The 14,199-nt window shown below is 38.5% G+C and overlaps 1 protein-coding gene across 2 annotated transcripts; it reads right to left on the reverse strand.

The window, feature by feature from the left end:
* Nucleotides 1–3,333: 3,333 nt before the first annotated feature.
* PNRC1 (proline rich nuclear receptor coactivator 1) lies at nucleotides 3,334–7,217 on the reverse strand. 2 transcript variants are annotated; one of them, XM_011367367.2, is made up of 2 exons: nucleotides 6,510–7,217; nucleotides 3,334–4,425 (listed from the first exon to the last, which is right to left on the reverse strand). In XM_011367367.2, exons 1-2 carry the CDS (start codon nucleotides 7,047–7,049, stop codon nucleotides 3,982–3,984), a joined length of 984 nt encoding a protein of 327 aa, XP_011365669.1. In that variant the 5' UTR covers nucleotides 7,050–7,217; the 3' UTR covers nucleotides 3,334–3,981. The 2 variants fall into 2 exon arrangements, with proteins under 2 accessions (XP_011365669.1, XP_011365670.1); XM_011367368.2 differs by having other exon boundaries at nucleotides 6,747–7,185.
* Between the last annotated feature and the right edge of the window lie 6,982 nt (nucleotides 7,218–14,199).

Consider the following 14,199-nt stretch of genomic DNA (forward strand, 5'->3'; position numbering starts at 1 on the left):
TCTCTGAAGAATAATGTATTCAGCAATCTAATAAGAGGGTCATTAGGAGAAGAGAGATGTACAAAAAGACAATTATAAAAGGTCAGTTTTACCCAGTTTCAAATCTTGGACTAAGAAAAGGGAAGGAAGCTTTATTCCTACACCAAATGAGTTCATGCTATCAGAATTCAGAACTTAAATTAGAACTGTCTGCTTACGTAGGCAGATGTTTACAGGTACGTAGAGGACCAGCCACCATATAATACTCTGCGAGAAAATATTTAATTCAACAATTGTTGAGTCCATAGGAGGCAGAAAGGATGAGGTCAAGAGCACTGGTAAATGTGTTAAGCCTCATGAGGGAAAAAGGAGAGGCTACAGGAAGACAAAAGTATTTCGGTTCCATTTTTATTTTGTAATTTGTGCTTCCATGCACAATTACCCAAAGTTGTACCTCTAGTTGTACATCAGTCTACTTGCTGTGTATTTCCACGTGGATATCCTACATACACCTCTCAAAGCAAATCAAGATTATCTTCCTCTGTAAAATGATCCCCCTCCAGAATTCCCTAATTGCTAATTTTATCTTCCTAACTGCTCAATTTCAAAACACTTTTCTTACTTTCCACTCAGTTGCTCAATTCTTAAATCTACATCCAAAACATGTCTCAAATAAGTCCATGCTTCTATGTTCCCTCTGTTAATGTCCTTTAGGCTCTTAACGTGGCCATCTTAAGCTTTCCCTTTACACATTTCTATCTTCACATTTTTTTGAAGCAGGAATCTCATTCCCTTGCTCATAAACCTATTGCTCTGCAATGCTTAACAAAGTTGAAACTCTTCAGCATGATACTCAAGGCCCTTCATATTGTTACTCTAATAACGTTCAATACACTGAATCTTCCTTGCAATTCTCCTGAGCCACTGGGTGGGTATTCCATTTTTATCCACCATCTGCTTAGATTTTTACCTGACAATTTTCTTCTTTGCCTGTCAAATACTATTATTTGAAGCCTCAACTCAATGCTACTTCTGTCAGATTCCCAACCAGACAATCCTTACCAGAATTAGTCACTACCTTCTGGGAGGGCCAAGGACTTTAGTTTTTACTTCTTCAGGCATTCATTTTGGTTAAGGAGTTCCAGCTTGTATTTTAGTTATATTTGTCATTTCTTGCCCACCCACCTATACTGTTAAATTTCAGGTCAATCAAATCCTGTATTTGTACAGCATAGTACTTTATATTAAAAATTGTGAAGGGGTGATTGATTACATACATAGTACGATGCTTAAAAACCTAAATGCTGGTCCTGATAAAATGTAGATTACATTCCAGTCTTTTAACATATAAACCATATAAACCACCCTAAAAGTTACATTTTAACATATAAACTACCTTTAAGTTGGAAAAAAAATGGCCCTTGTCAACCTTTTAATAATGTAGTTTGGTCATTACCTTTTTCCTTTATTTGCCTACAAGGACACTAAGACTTAGCACTAAGATTAGTGCAAATATAAGCAGCTGTATTTGTATGTCACTTCGTCAACGGTATGAGTTGAATAAACTTGCTATCATTGTACAGACCTATCTAAAAGCAGCTTCAAAATGCCAAGCATATATTGGTATCCTGTAGTGAAGTACCATCGCATGTAACAATTTTTTCCATTCATATACTATAAACTTTCCACAGCTCTACAAGACCCCTTTCAGGCCTCTAGTTAAAATTTAAGTCTGAAGCTAACTACAGGAACATTGGATGAAATATTACAAGGGACTCCAATGGGAGAAAAAGGTGGCAGAATAATTGGGTTGCACTATGGTCTGAATTCACATTGAAACCTAACCCTGAGATGATAGTATTAGGAAGCAAAGCTTTTGGGAAGTGATTAGGTCATGAGGGCAGATCCTCATGAATGTGATTAGTGCCCTTAGAAAATGGGCCCCTAAAAAAGCTCCCTCACCCTTCTGCCATGTGAGGACACAATGAAGACACCAACTATCAAGGTTTCAATTGATACCAAATCTGCTGGACTTCTTAGCCTACAGAACCGAGAAATTTCTGTTTATAAGCTACCCAGTCTCTGGTATTTTGTATAGCAGCCTGAAGAGACTAAGGGTGCTAAATAGAATTTTACTGTAACATCAAAACTTTTTTCAAATTTGTTAATTCCTTCTCCCTAAATATTATCGTCTAATTCAACCAATTTTGTTCACACTTCAAACTATAAAACCTATGACTCTCATATCTATTTCCTGTCATGCCTTTAAAAGTTCTATCCATCCTCTTTACAAGTGTTATCACTCAGAAAGTCTTTTATGAGGCTGAAACTTCACCTTTCTAGTTTTTCTAACTGCATTTTTTAGTGTGTGTGTGTGGGGGGAGGGTATGTGTGTATATATATACATACATCAATGTGTAGTAAGCATAGCTCTCTACATATAACAAAGCATGTTCTAGCCAGTGCCAAAGAATAATGGTTGGCTGGGTTACATTATGAGCTACATCTATATGAGAGCACATCTATTACTAATCTTCAGATTCTGTGGCAGCTATAATACAAGTTATCTTACCCTTTTCGCACTGCTCATCAAGTCGATAATGATTCTAAGGTGCCCATACTACTCACCTTCGTACATCCAGAAAGTTCAGTGTCTTCCTTCTCTCCTGTATGAACCAAATGGTACAGGAAATAACACCTGAGACTCTTCCATTTATTTTTTTCTAGTAAGGATGGTAGCACCTTTCTTATTCAGTCTACCCTATAAAATTACATATACTCTCTTAACACTCTTGTCCTTTTCACATCTAAATATTGCCCAATTAATCAGAAGAACTTTTTTTTTGTTATTTGAAACAAACTTTAGCTGTGTATAACTAAAAACTACATAGGTTAAATTGTTTCAGAATTTCTTACTGAGATAGACCTTATGTACTATTGTGTAAAAATCAAAGTTTGAATTTTAACGAAAATATATAAGCTGCCATATTTACCTTCAGGCAAGCTTCAGAATCCAAACTTTCATCTATTTTAATATCCATTATGCTTGTTTTCATTCAAGTATTACCATTCAAGTTTCTTTCACTGAAAATGTATGGTGTGGTTTAAGTCAAATAGTACTTTATAAAACAGCTCATATATAAAAACATATTCTGGCTTTACTTTTAACCACAACCATTTCTACTTGTAACATGGGGAATTCCTCCCCTTAGAGGTAGTAGTGTTAAATTATTGTACCCTCTAAATTTCAGAGCAAAGAAATAGTTAAAGACATTTAGCCAGTAAAATAGTTAAAATCCATCTCCTAGTTACACGTTCAAAGATGAAAAACAGTCACACACAAAGAGTCAAGACTAGTTTAAGGGGGGGGGCCAAATTATTATTATTTAAAAATTTGATTACAACCAATTTTGTTGGCATTAAAATTAGCAGTATTTTAAATTTGAATATGAATATAATCCAAAAACCAGAAATTAAGTTTGGTAAGAATGGGAATAGTTTTCCAGTAATTACAGATTAGAAGGCAGAAATCAATTTTGAGAATAGACAAACCCATGTTTACAATGATTGTGCCACAGATTTAAACTTCAGTAGTGCATTAGTAAACTGTTCACATTTAGATCTTCACCTTGAGATTTGACAGTTGTTTCTTGAGAAAAATCTCTCAGTACCTTGTGCAAATAGATTGGTCTTCCATGTGCCTCAGCACACTTAAAATTTCTTCATTGTATATATACAAAACACCTACCATTTGGGCAGGGCAAAATACATACTTTCATAACAAAACTATAATGTACCTCTCAAGTATGAACAATATACACATAATAACATGGTATACATTATTTACAAAATATAAAATATAATACAAGCTGTAATTTTTTAAACTCATTTTTTGCACTTGTAGGTTGCAACAAGGCAAATTTCCACTTCTGTACCAATTTTCTTTTCAAGCGTCCAGAGATTTTGGAAAAACTGTTTTACATATATACTGAAATCTGAGATCTAAGTTTGTACTTTTAGAAGAGTTTTTAAGTGTACTGCCATCAATTCCCTATTTTGGTTGGAATTTTCAATAGTGCTTCCCATCCAGTGACTAGGTGGCTTTGGAAGAACACTAGGAGAAGGTGGATCACTAAACTTTGCCCCAGCATAATTTTCCTTTTGGCTCACTTCAGTTAGAAATGCTGATTTCTTCAAATGCTTTTTTTTAATGTTCTCAGTATTTTTAAAAGGCTTTTTTTCCTGCTTCTGAATTATATCAGATGAAACAGAATCCTGCCAGAAGTTATTCTCATTTCTTTTTGCAGAGGTGATCTTGCTTAGTGGTAAATTATATTTGCTTTTCTGTCTGTTTATCTTTGGTTGTTCAAACAAGTGCATACCATGAACAAGCTGCCCGTGGGGAATGATGATTTTCTCTGATTTTCCCATGTTTGATTTTAAAACCTACAAAGACAAGGAACATAAATGTGAGTATAGTCTCATGATAAAAATCAGTCATGAACTTCACACCATATATCCAATGTATTTAAGTTACCCTGGACTTTAGTTCACCGTCTTGGTTAAAAACATACATGCTCCCTGCACTTATTTATCATTGGATGTTCAAATATGCATATACCTAATTTGGTTTACCACTAAAAATAATCACCAGTTACTAGTATGTAATAAATAAGCAAGTTGTAAAATGTCAAAGTAAAACACCCAAAGTAACCCCAAGTCCATCTTTCCATAAATGTAAGGAAGAGTAATGAGCTATCTTCCAAATACACATGCCAACCCTGTTTCTGACAAAGGTGTTTTTACAATAGGATGTTGCCAAGAACATTTTCTAATGCTTTCATTTTGGTTGGTTCAGAATCTGGTTAAAAACTATATTAATAAACATACTATTTACCTTTAAGACAGAATAAAAATTTTATTAGGAGCTAGATTTTAAGTGAAGTATTTTGATAAGTTACTAAGTACACACAGAAAAATTATTTCCTAGCCTCTGAAAACAAAAATTTTCAGAAATTTAAATACTAAAATAAAAACACAATTACTAAAATACTTTTCACTCTTTATCATCTTTTCCAGTTAGACACACTTTTAACAAATCAGAAAAATGTTTCCTGCCCGCTTACAACTTTCTGGTTTCACAACGGCTTCAAGAACGTTGCTGCACTAATTCTAATCACTTTCCTAACTCAAGTGATCCTTATAGGAAGGCATGACTGGATGGAAAATATTAAATATTGCCCTTCCAACACTTGTAATATGGTAGGGAAGCAGGACTTAAAAATAGAAAAGAAACATTCCATGTTAAAAGGGCAATTGCCAACAGAGCTCCCTGGTTTTAATACCATTCCAGAAGAGAAAGGAATCTTACTGACCAGGAAGCAAAAAACACAAAAAACCCCTTTTGATTATCACTAATATTTCATAAGGGCCATAGAATTGTAAAACTTGAAAGAAATCTAAGATAATTTAAGAAATTACAGCGGACAAATTTAATTTTTCCAAAGCACAGCTACATAAGCTGCAACTCTCGGTGCAATATCCTTTCAACAAAGGGCAGTAACTTATTTTCGATTATAAAAAAGCTTAAAATTAAGAAAAAATCTTTTGGTATAAAGCTTACTTTAATTTCAGGTCCTTTTAGTAATTTGATCCCGTTTATCAATTTTATCCTAGTCCAACAGCACGGCAATTGGACATCATCTTTTCTTTCGAAAATTTCACCAGTCTGAACCCCAAAAATAAAACTTAACTTCCATTAAGAAAGTCCGTTATAGTACACAGTGAGAATTGTTAATAAATTCCAGCCATCCGACAGACTGATTAGCACACAAAATATATCGCTTCAAAGAGGGAAGAACTCTGCCGCCGGTCCTGCCAACTTTGAAAGTTAAAAATTACTGCTAAGTAGGTTGGCCTGGCGAGGAGCAGAGCCCCAGTTGGATTGGCTCCCTCACAGCTCAGCCAAAAGTAAGCCGTTCAGAATAAGGCCGATGCAGCCCACTCCAAATCCCTCACCAGAGAGGTGCTGAGTGTGTACACGCGCGTTGCGGACTAGTCTTGGAGCTCCCCAAGGTCAGGAAGCTGAAGACAGGCCCCCACCCCTTCCCCTACAACCCTGACCGGCCGCGCCTTCTTCATGGGCGCCGAAGCATTCCGCACGTAGCGCGCGCTGACGTCACCATCCCCCCGCGGGCCCCTTCCCTCCCCACCTCACCCCGCGCCCCGAACGCCGAAACCCCCTGGAACGCCGCCAGCCTTCTAAATCGGGGCTGTTGCTGGGGCGCAGCCGCTGCTCTCATTGGCTGGGTCCCGGGAGCCAATCAGCAGCGCTACCGCATACCTCCCCCTCCCCTTTCTGCCCCTCAGCAAGAACAGAGCAGGCGTCACGGAAACTTCCCTCCCGAGTAAACAGCCGCCCCTCACCTCGGCCCCCCTTCCCGATCGCCTTAGTGCAGGGCCCCAAACCCGAGCCGTGCTTTAAGTGCCGGAACTCCCCAACGGTCTCCATGCCCCCTCACGGCATTTACCTCTCTTCTGAACGAGGGTTGGCCCGGAGCCGCGGGCAGCAGCGGACCAGAAAAAGGACTCGCTTCCTCAGTTCGGGTTGCGGTTGCAGGATCCGGGACCGAGGCGGCGGCCTGGCCCGGGACTTCCTGCGCTCCGCTCTGGCCCGTTGAGGGGCTCGGCCCGCTCTCCAGGCTCGGCCGGTGCTGCTGGTATTTGTGGAAGCGGCTAGGCAGCTGCCCCGCCGGGCTGGCCCTCACCTTCTTCTTTCGCCGCTTCTTTGGCGCGGCCCGAGGAGTGATCCCCGCCGAGGCGAGGCTGCAGTTGGGCAGAGGTGCTGGAGCGCGAGGTTGAGAGGTCAGACAGGGACCGTCTCCCGCTAAGAACTGAGGGAGAAAGAGGGTGGGGGGCAGTCCCCGGGGGTCCGGAATCCGGGATAAAGGCGGCGGAGCCGTGGTCACCATCGGGAAGGCGCCGAAGTAACCGCGGGCGGAAAAGCCAAGGGGCGCAAGGCGGCCGCCCAGGACAAGCGGCTCCCGCTGTGGGACGGAGACGACGGTCATAGTGCTGGGAGGAAAGTGGCTCAGCAGGAAGAGAAGGAGCAAGTAAAGCCAGAGATGAAAGCCGGTGACGGCTGCTGCTTAGCAGAGCCCGAGAGGAGCGCGGACTATGGTTCGGGGGTGGCGGCGCAGCAACAAATAGCCTCAGCTCCAGCCCGAGTGTTGTTATCAGAGGCTCCGCCCCCACGCCCGCCCATCTCCCTACGAAAGCCCAATCAGAATTCGACAGGGCAGGCCACGCCCCTCCGGCTTCGCCTCCACCACCTCTGAGAGACACACACAAACAACCAGCTTGCTGCAGCCGGGCACAAAGAACGCGCACAGCGCAGGCGCCGCCAACGGGCCCTTTCGGGAAGAGTCGGTCCCGCGAACAATGAAGTTCCGTTTCGGCCCCACCTCCCCCACCTTTCTTCTTTCTCACCCCCCCGCACCCTACCCTGAAGGCAGAGGTCAGACTGCTAGATCTAGGCAGAATTTGGTAATGGGTTTTGGGGGCGGGCGGGCGGGAGGGAGAATTTGTAAGCTTCGACGCCACTGACCTTGGGGAAGTAATCTATTTCAAGCCTAACATAATAGCATTATTATTCGTTTTCTTTTAAGATTTCAAAGTACATTATGGAGATTTCTCTCCTAGCAATCGTGAAGAAAATCAGTCCACATTTATATTCGGTGAGGAGCAGCTCACGCTTTTTTCATTTACTTGGCTGAGCAACGCTGCGCAGTAGCCAAGGTAATCGGAGTAAGACTTAAGGGAGTGACTAACCGAAATTGGCCCCTTAATATATAAAAAGTTTTCCATAAATCCGTAACTGGGCTTTGTAAATTTTACTATCTTCATACTTGAAGGACTGTAAGTAAGACTTTGGGATCGCAAAACGGCGCCTGATACTGAGTAGGAAGCAATGGAGGAGGCTTGCGTCTTTAAGAGAAAGTGAAACAGTTCTGCAACATAGTGTATTTTGCTAGCTGATTGTTGATAGAAATCTGACTCTCTTCGTGTCCCCGCACTGCGCTCACGCTTAAAAGGAATTGTGGCTATTTATCAACCATTTATGTGCCAAGAACTGTTCTTTACATAACTTTCTTGAACTTCACAACAACCCTAAGGAATAGGTACTGTATCCTCATTTTACAGGAGAGGAAACAGACTTAGGCAAAAAGTACTTGTCAAACGTTATATAGGAAGTTAATATCAGATTTTGAGCTCCAGTCCACACTTGGCAAGAATAAAGTTTTAACGTCATTGTACCACCTGCCACACTACGTTGTAGGTTTTTAGAATACCACAATAATTTTACACTTCTCTGTATCCTTACAACCTCTAAGCCATATTGTTCAGCTTTGTAGTTCTTGGTGTTTTATGATTGATAACAAAGTTGGACATAGGGAATATGCAGAATAATGCTTCTCAATAACTATATGAACTTTTAATACTATATTTCATCGTTATTGATTGCTGGATTTTATATTTGCTGCATTTTACTCATTTTTTTTTTTGTTTCCACTACTTAATATATAGTAAGTGCTCCTGTTCATTGGATAAATGGGAATCACATACTTACAGAGCTGTAAGAGATGATAGAGAGCCTTTAATTCAACTCCTCAGGTCTGCAGATTGAAGCTGGGTTTAGGATCTGGTGAGAATGGCCTCACAAGAGTTGGTGGAGAAGAGCAGGCAAATATTAAGGAACCTATGGAATGAGATAATTCTTTTTTACAAGCGTTTCTACTTTTTCAAAGCACATTTTCATGTTATCTCATTCTGATTCTGTAAAGAATTACTCCAATCCTTTAGAATAGGTTGAAATAGGTTCTATTTTACATGGGATGTTTAAAAAGCCTCTAAAAATAAAGTGACTTGCCTAAGGGCACATAATGAGTCAGGGACTAAAATCATTTGAATTACTAATGCTTAGTCCAGTACACTTTTCACTATATCCTAGGACCTAAAGTTTAACTTTATGGGTGTGGGGGAGGGGAATAATATCACATTGTCCTGGGGAATAATATACCTTGGGGGAGAGGAGAAGGGAGGAGGGCTGCTAATTGACAGTTCAATGGGGCCCTTGATCAAGGACACACCTATTATTGTCTGTATCTCTTGGATGAAGGAGTTATTGTGTGGTATTTAGTTTATCCTTTTGAGGCCTGAAGGGTAGGCCTCCTGGATTCTGTATTTTATGAAAGATAACCTTGCAGCTGTGGCCACCTGGTGAATGGTGCTAAAATGGTGGCCACCACTTAAGAGACTGGGAACTGGAATGGACCAGCAGAAGAGAGCAATCAGGGTTTATAAATCAGATTGTTGGATTTCATGTTACTCTTTGTATATAGTTCCTATAAACTCTTAGTCTTTAGTAAAGTCTAATTTTAATATTCAAATCTGGTTTCATCTGTGCTGTATGATATAAAGGAAAAGATCAGATGCTCTTGTCTGGGTTCAAAAAGCCAATATGGAAGTAGCAAGATATTCCAAGGGTAAAGTAAATCTTGGGAGGTCTCTCAGGGTTCTCGAAGATTTTTGTTCCATTGCATGCCTTGGTTTTATTTTTGTTCAATCAACAGTTTCTTTAAAAGAGGTTTCTTACTAAAAAAAAAAAAACAATTGAAAAGTAAACCAGCTGTTAAGAGCAGGGAAAAAGATAAAGGCCATGTGTGAAATAAGCAGTTTACCTGCATTAATATTTAAAAGCCCTCTGAATTCCTGTGTCGTCTCCTATCTTTATCCCTCTCCCATTTTTATTTCTGTCCTCCTTTCCCTTTCTCTACCTTGAATATCATCTTTGTCTTCTGTTCTAAATGTCTTTCTTCCCACATTACTGTGACTTTATTTCCATTTCCTCTACCTATTGTTGCTTAGACTGTAAATGTCTAAGCTCTAAATGACACCTGTATGTTTGAAAAAGGGAACACTTATTCCAATTTGCACTTTCCTTAATACTCAAATGATTAATCTTTCAAATCTATGAAATAATATTTTTCTAAGCATTGAAGACAACCAGGAAATCAAGATGTTTAATTTAACAAATAAAAATTTCCCTGACATTTAAGCATTGATCACAAACCTTATTTCAACAACATACTCCAAAAAGTTTAATTAAAATTATAAGGTTTATATTTAAAAGCAAACAAAATGTGCACAAATTTTCACAATAATGAAAAATTTACACTAACCTATTATTCCTATAGGTTGTAATTAATGTCTTCATTATCCCTATACTTAAACCTTTCTGGGGTTGCAGTAATTTTACCACATGTTTATTTCTTAAACCTCCCTAAAGGGGACATCAGGCCTGTGCAGGTTGTGCTTTGCACAAGGGTGACTGAAAAGGCAGAGGGGAAACTGAAAGACGGCTCTCACTCTCTGCTCTTAAAGTCATCTTCCAGGCGCTGGGCCACCTGGAGGAAGGGGTAGATATCTTTTCCTAATTGGTACAAAGATGTCTAAAAGGGCTTGTAGCATGGAGATCACCTAGGAATACCGGGTGCTGTAGGTGTTAACAAATAATAAAAAAAGAAAGAGAGAGAATGAGAGAAGAAAGAAGGAAAGAGAGAGAGAGAAATAAAAAGAAAGAAAAAAAAAAGAAAGAAAAAGAGAAAAAGAAAGAAAAGAAGGAAAAAATAAAAATAAAAGGGCTAGTAGCAGCTTTGGGGTATGATAATATTATGGATACTTGATTCTATTTTCATTCTAGATGTAAAACCAAAAGAAAAAGCATGTTTAGACCAGCTGAGGTTTCAACCAATGGAACTTTAGTTGGGTCACAGGCCTGATTGTACCTTCTGGCTGGCTCTCCTTTTATACAATGATGAAACTTTTAAATTCTTTGCCATTCACAGAATGGAACCCAATGTCTTTCCTGAAATGGTGTATTTTTAAAGTTTCATTTGGCCACCTTACAGAACTCAGTTTCCTATCGTATACTGACCTAGACTATTAAGTTTTTGCAGCTGATTTTGAGACCATTGAAAGGTCTCATCTTTTATGAGACAGGGAAGGCATCTACACAATCAGCTGTCATCTTCACAACATTTGGCAAATCATCATCTTGAAACACTATTGAATTTTCTACTTGGTCATTTTATGATCTCAGTGCTGATTAAATGTTGGATCTTTTTTCTACCTAGGTTTTTATGTATGACAAATGATGTGGGGCAGTTCTTTCTATTGTTGGTATAGTTACTATTTTTTGTTGAGGACTGCTTTGCTGATTCCCGGTTCCCTGTATTCATCCCTCCCTACTTTCACAATTAGAGAAATGGCCTATCTATGCTTTATAAATTAATATATGCTTTAGATAAAAAAGTATATATAATTCCATATTTATTCAACTTTTAAAAAAATTAACATATTTATATTACCACATTCACCATCTTTATAGCCAAACTACCTATTACTAAATTGTAAACTTTTTCCTTTGGGAAATCATTATGGACATTCACAGGTTGGCATAGTTTCAGTTATCTATAATCATTTTCTCTTTTTTGCTCAAACCTTTAGAGCTTGGCCATGAAAGGCCTTTTAAAATGGTCCTATGACCTCTTTAGCGCTTCTCCCAGACATTTTTGAAACATTCCTTTTTTATATAAACAACAAGATGTTCCAGATTATCTTTATCTTCCTCTGACCCAAAACATGGAATGAGCTGTTATATCAGGAACCCTTGTTCCTTTAAATGAAGAAAAATATTAGTGGCAAAATCTGAGCATCAATGATGAAGATGAGATTATTCTGCATGAGTACATGGGATTAGGATAATATCACTGGTAGGACCAATTTTGAACAAAATTGGAAGACATTTAAAGTATGAGTCTGTTGGCTTTTTAAAATTCTAATTTAATTTTAACACTATGAAATCATTTTAAACATTTATTCTATTGTAAAAAAAATTAGTTTTCTTCCCAACATTATCTTAAATTTTTAACTACAATTTATGCCCTCATGTATAATCCTTATATGATTTATCATTTGTCATTTCTGTAATCACTTCATTGTCCTTGACATCTGATTCCTCTACTTTGTCTCTCATGTCTTTCCTTTTTATCTTTTTATTTTTCCTACTGTTCTCATTGTCCTTATTTCATCTCACCTCCCTTAAATATTCAAAGCATGAAATTGAAATGTAATTCCTGCTTCATAGTGTTCTGTGGAGAGCTATTGTCTTTCTCATGATTTAAGCTCCTTGTAAAACTTGAGGACATCTATGTTTGTCCCTGCTTGCAACTTTTCTAGATCAAGTTATCAGAAATTTAATGCTGTGTGTGTGTGTGTGTGTGTGTGTGACAGAACACACTCTGTAGAATATTGGCACATTTTTATTTACTTTTACTTAGTAACTAGTGTTTTTAACAAATATTCCTCGGCCCCTATCTGTACTGACGCAGAACAATTTTCTGCGTCAGTACAGATAGGGGCCGAGGAGCACAGAAGAGAAGCAACTGGGACAGCATTTTATAATTTATCAAGGTTTTAGTAAAATTATTTATTAATAAAAAAAAGAGCATTGTATATATTGTTAGTTTTTTTTCATCACAAGAATTCACTCAGGTTACCTAAAGTAATGGGGTGTTTATTTTAAGGATATACACACGTGGACATAAGGAAGACGTGAAGATCAACCACATAGCAGGCCTCATAGCATCCCAGGAAAAACTTTATATCAAGAACTCATGGGAGGAATAGGAATTATAATACAGTGCCTAAAAGATCTGGAATGAAGTTTGGAAACTCAAAATTAATTCAGAATCTGGAGCAACCCTAGTACTCAATTATTTTGTCACTCCTTAGCAGACATTTGTTGATCCTTACTCCAATGCTCTGTCATTGCAATGACTCACCCACTATCTGTGCTTTTCATGTATTTCCACTTATACTGTCACTACCAATTAATTCAGTATTTATTCAAAGTTCAAATTCCAGAGAGAGAGGAATTGATTGGTCCAGATTGGATGATTAGATGATTCATCACCATAATCCTGGTTCAGCAGAACTTTCTTACTAGACCTCCTCTGGGTGGCTTCTGGCTAGGAAGATGAGCCAGAATGGCGAGGCACCTATATATAAGGAGCCACTGAGGATCGCTTCAGGGACTGCGGACATTACTAGCATTGAGAAGTGTGGCCAGCCCAGTACATTGTATAACCTTCTTTCTAGGCGCAAAGCAGCCTTCTTCTACCTGCAATTCCCAGGAATCCAAGGGAAGTGAGACAAACTATGGAAACTGTGGAGATCTCTGACTTGAAAAATTGGATTTCTAGCAACAGTGTCCCATCATCTCTGGTACAGCAACAATTGACTGGAGCATAGTAGAGACTGCCTTTTTAAAACAAGGCATGTGCTCATCCAGCACATTCACTCCTTTACTTATCTGACTCTTTAAGCAAATAAACTTGAAACTCTTCTAAACATAGATTGGAGGCAGTGAGACAAATGGCAATAATTTAGCTGTGAGGGACCTGAGGATTTGGGCTAAGATAGTTCAGAAGAAATGGAAAAGTGAACATGGGAATAAAAGCCTAAGACATGGTGACTGACAACAGGAGTCTAGTGAAGAGACCAGACAGGGTGGGAAGTATGAGGATGAGGAAAGGTAAGGAGAAGGGAAAGTAAAAGTAAAAGATGGCTCCCAGACTTTCAATCTGGTCGATCTGGAGAAAAATGATAGCCTTGACAGGAATATGAAAATCCAAAGGGTTAATTTAAAGAGGAAATATGATTTCCATGGTTTAGTAAGGTTTTATTTTGGATGTTCTTTATTTTAAAGACAAATTAATTGAAAGTTTTGTTTTGTCTTTCAAAAAAAAAGAGCCCCACAACAATTAAGCTATTTTTTCTTGCTTCTGAACCCCTGATAGAAAAAATGTTCTTACTCTTGTTCAGTACAAAAATGTGGAAATCCATTACTTTAATCAGTTTGGTTATCTTTGCCTATTTCATTTGACATTTCCAGAAAATAGGAGTTAATCTACTTCTAAGAAACTTAAAATTAATTAAAGAAAATGAATTGAAACATACCCTATCAAATCTCCTTTATTTTTCAGGTCCCAGAACAGTCAGTTTAATCCTATCCTTCTCGTCAGTTAAAATTCCATGAGGAAAACAACATATTTCATTTTTACAAAATACTACAGTGCCCTAATTTTTACAGTATTT

This window comes from Pteropus vampyrus, unplaced genomic scaffold, assembly GCF_000151845.1.
Source record: "Pteropus vampyrus isolate Shadow unplaced genomic scaffold, Pvam_2.0 Scaffold133, whole genome shotgun sequence".
In the NCBI taxonomy this organism is placed as follows: Eukaryota; Metazoa; Chordata; class Mammalia; order Chiroptera; family Pteropodidae; genus Pteropus; species Pteropus vampyrus.

Coding starts and splice junctions, on each gene's coding strand:
- PNRC1 (XM_011367367.2), bottom strand. CDS start 7,049: ATGACCGTCGTCTCCGTCCCACAGCGGGAGCCGCTTGTCCTGGGCGGC. Junction 4,426..6,509: donor AACCCTCGTTCAGAAGAGAG/GTAAATGCCGTG, acceptor TTGTCTTTGTAG/GTTTTAAAATCAAACATGGG.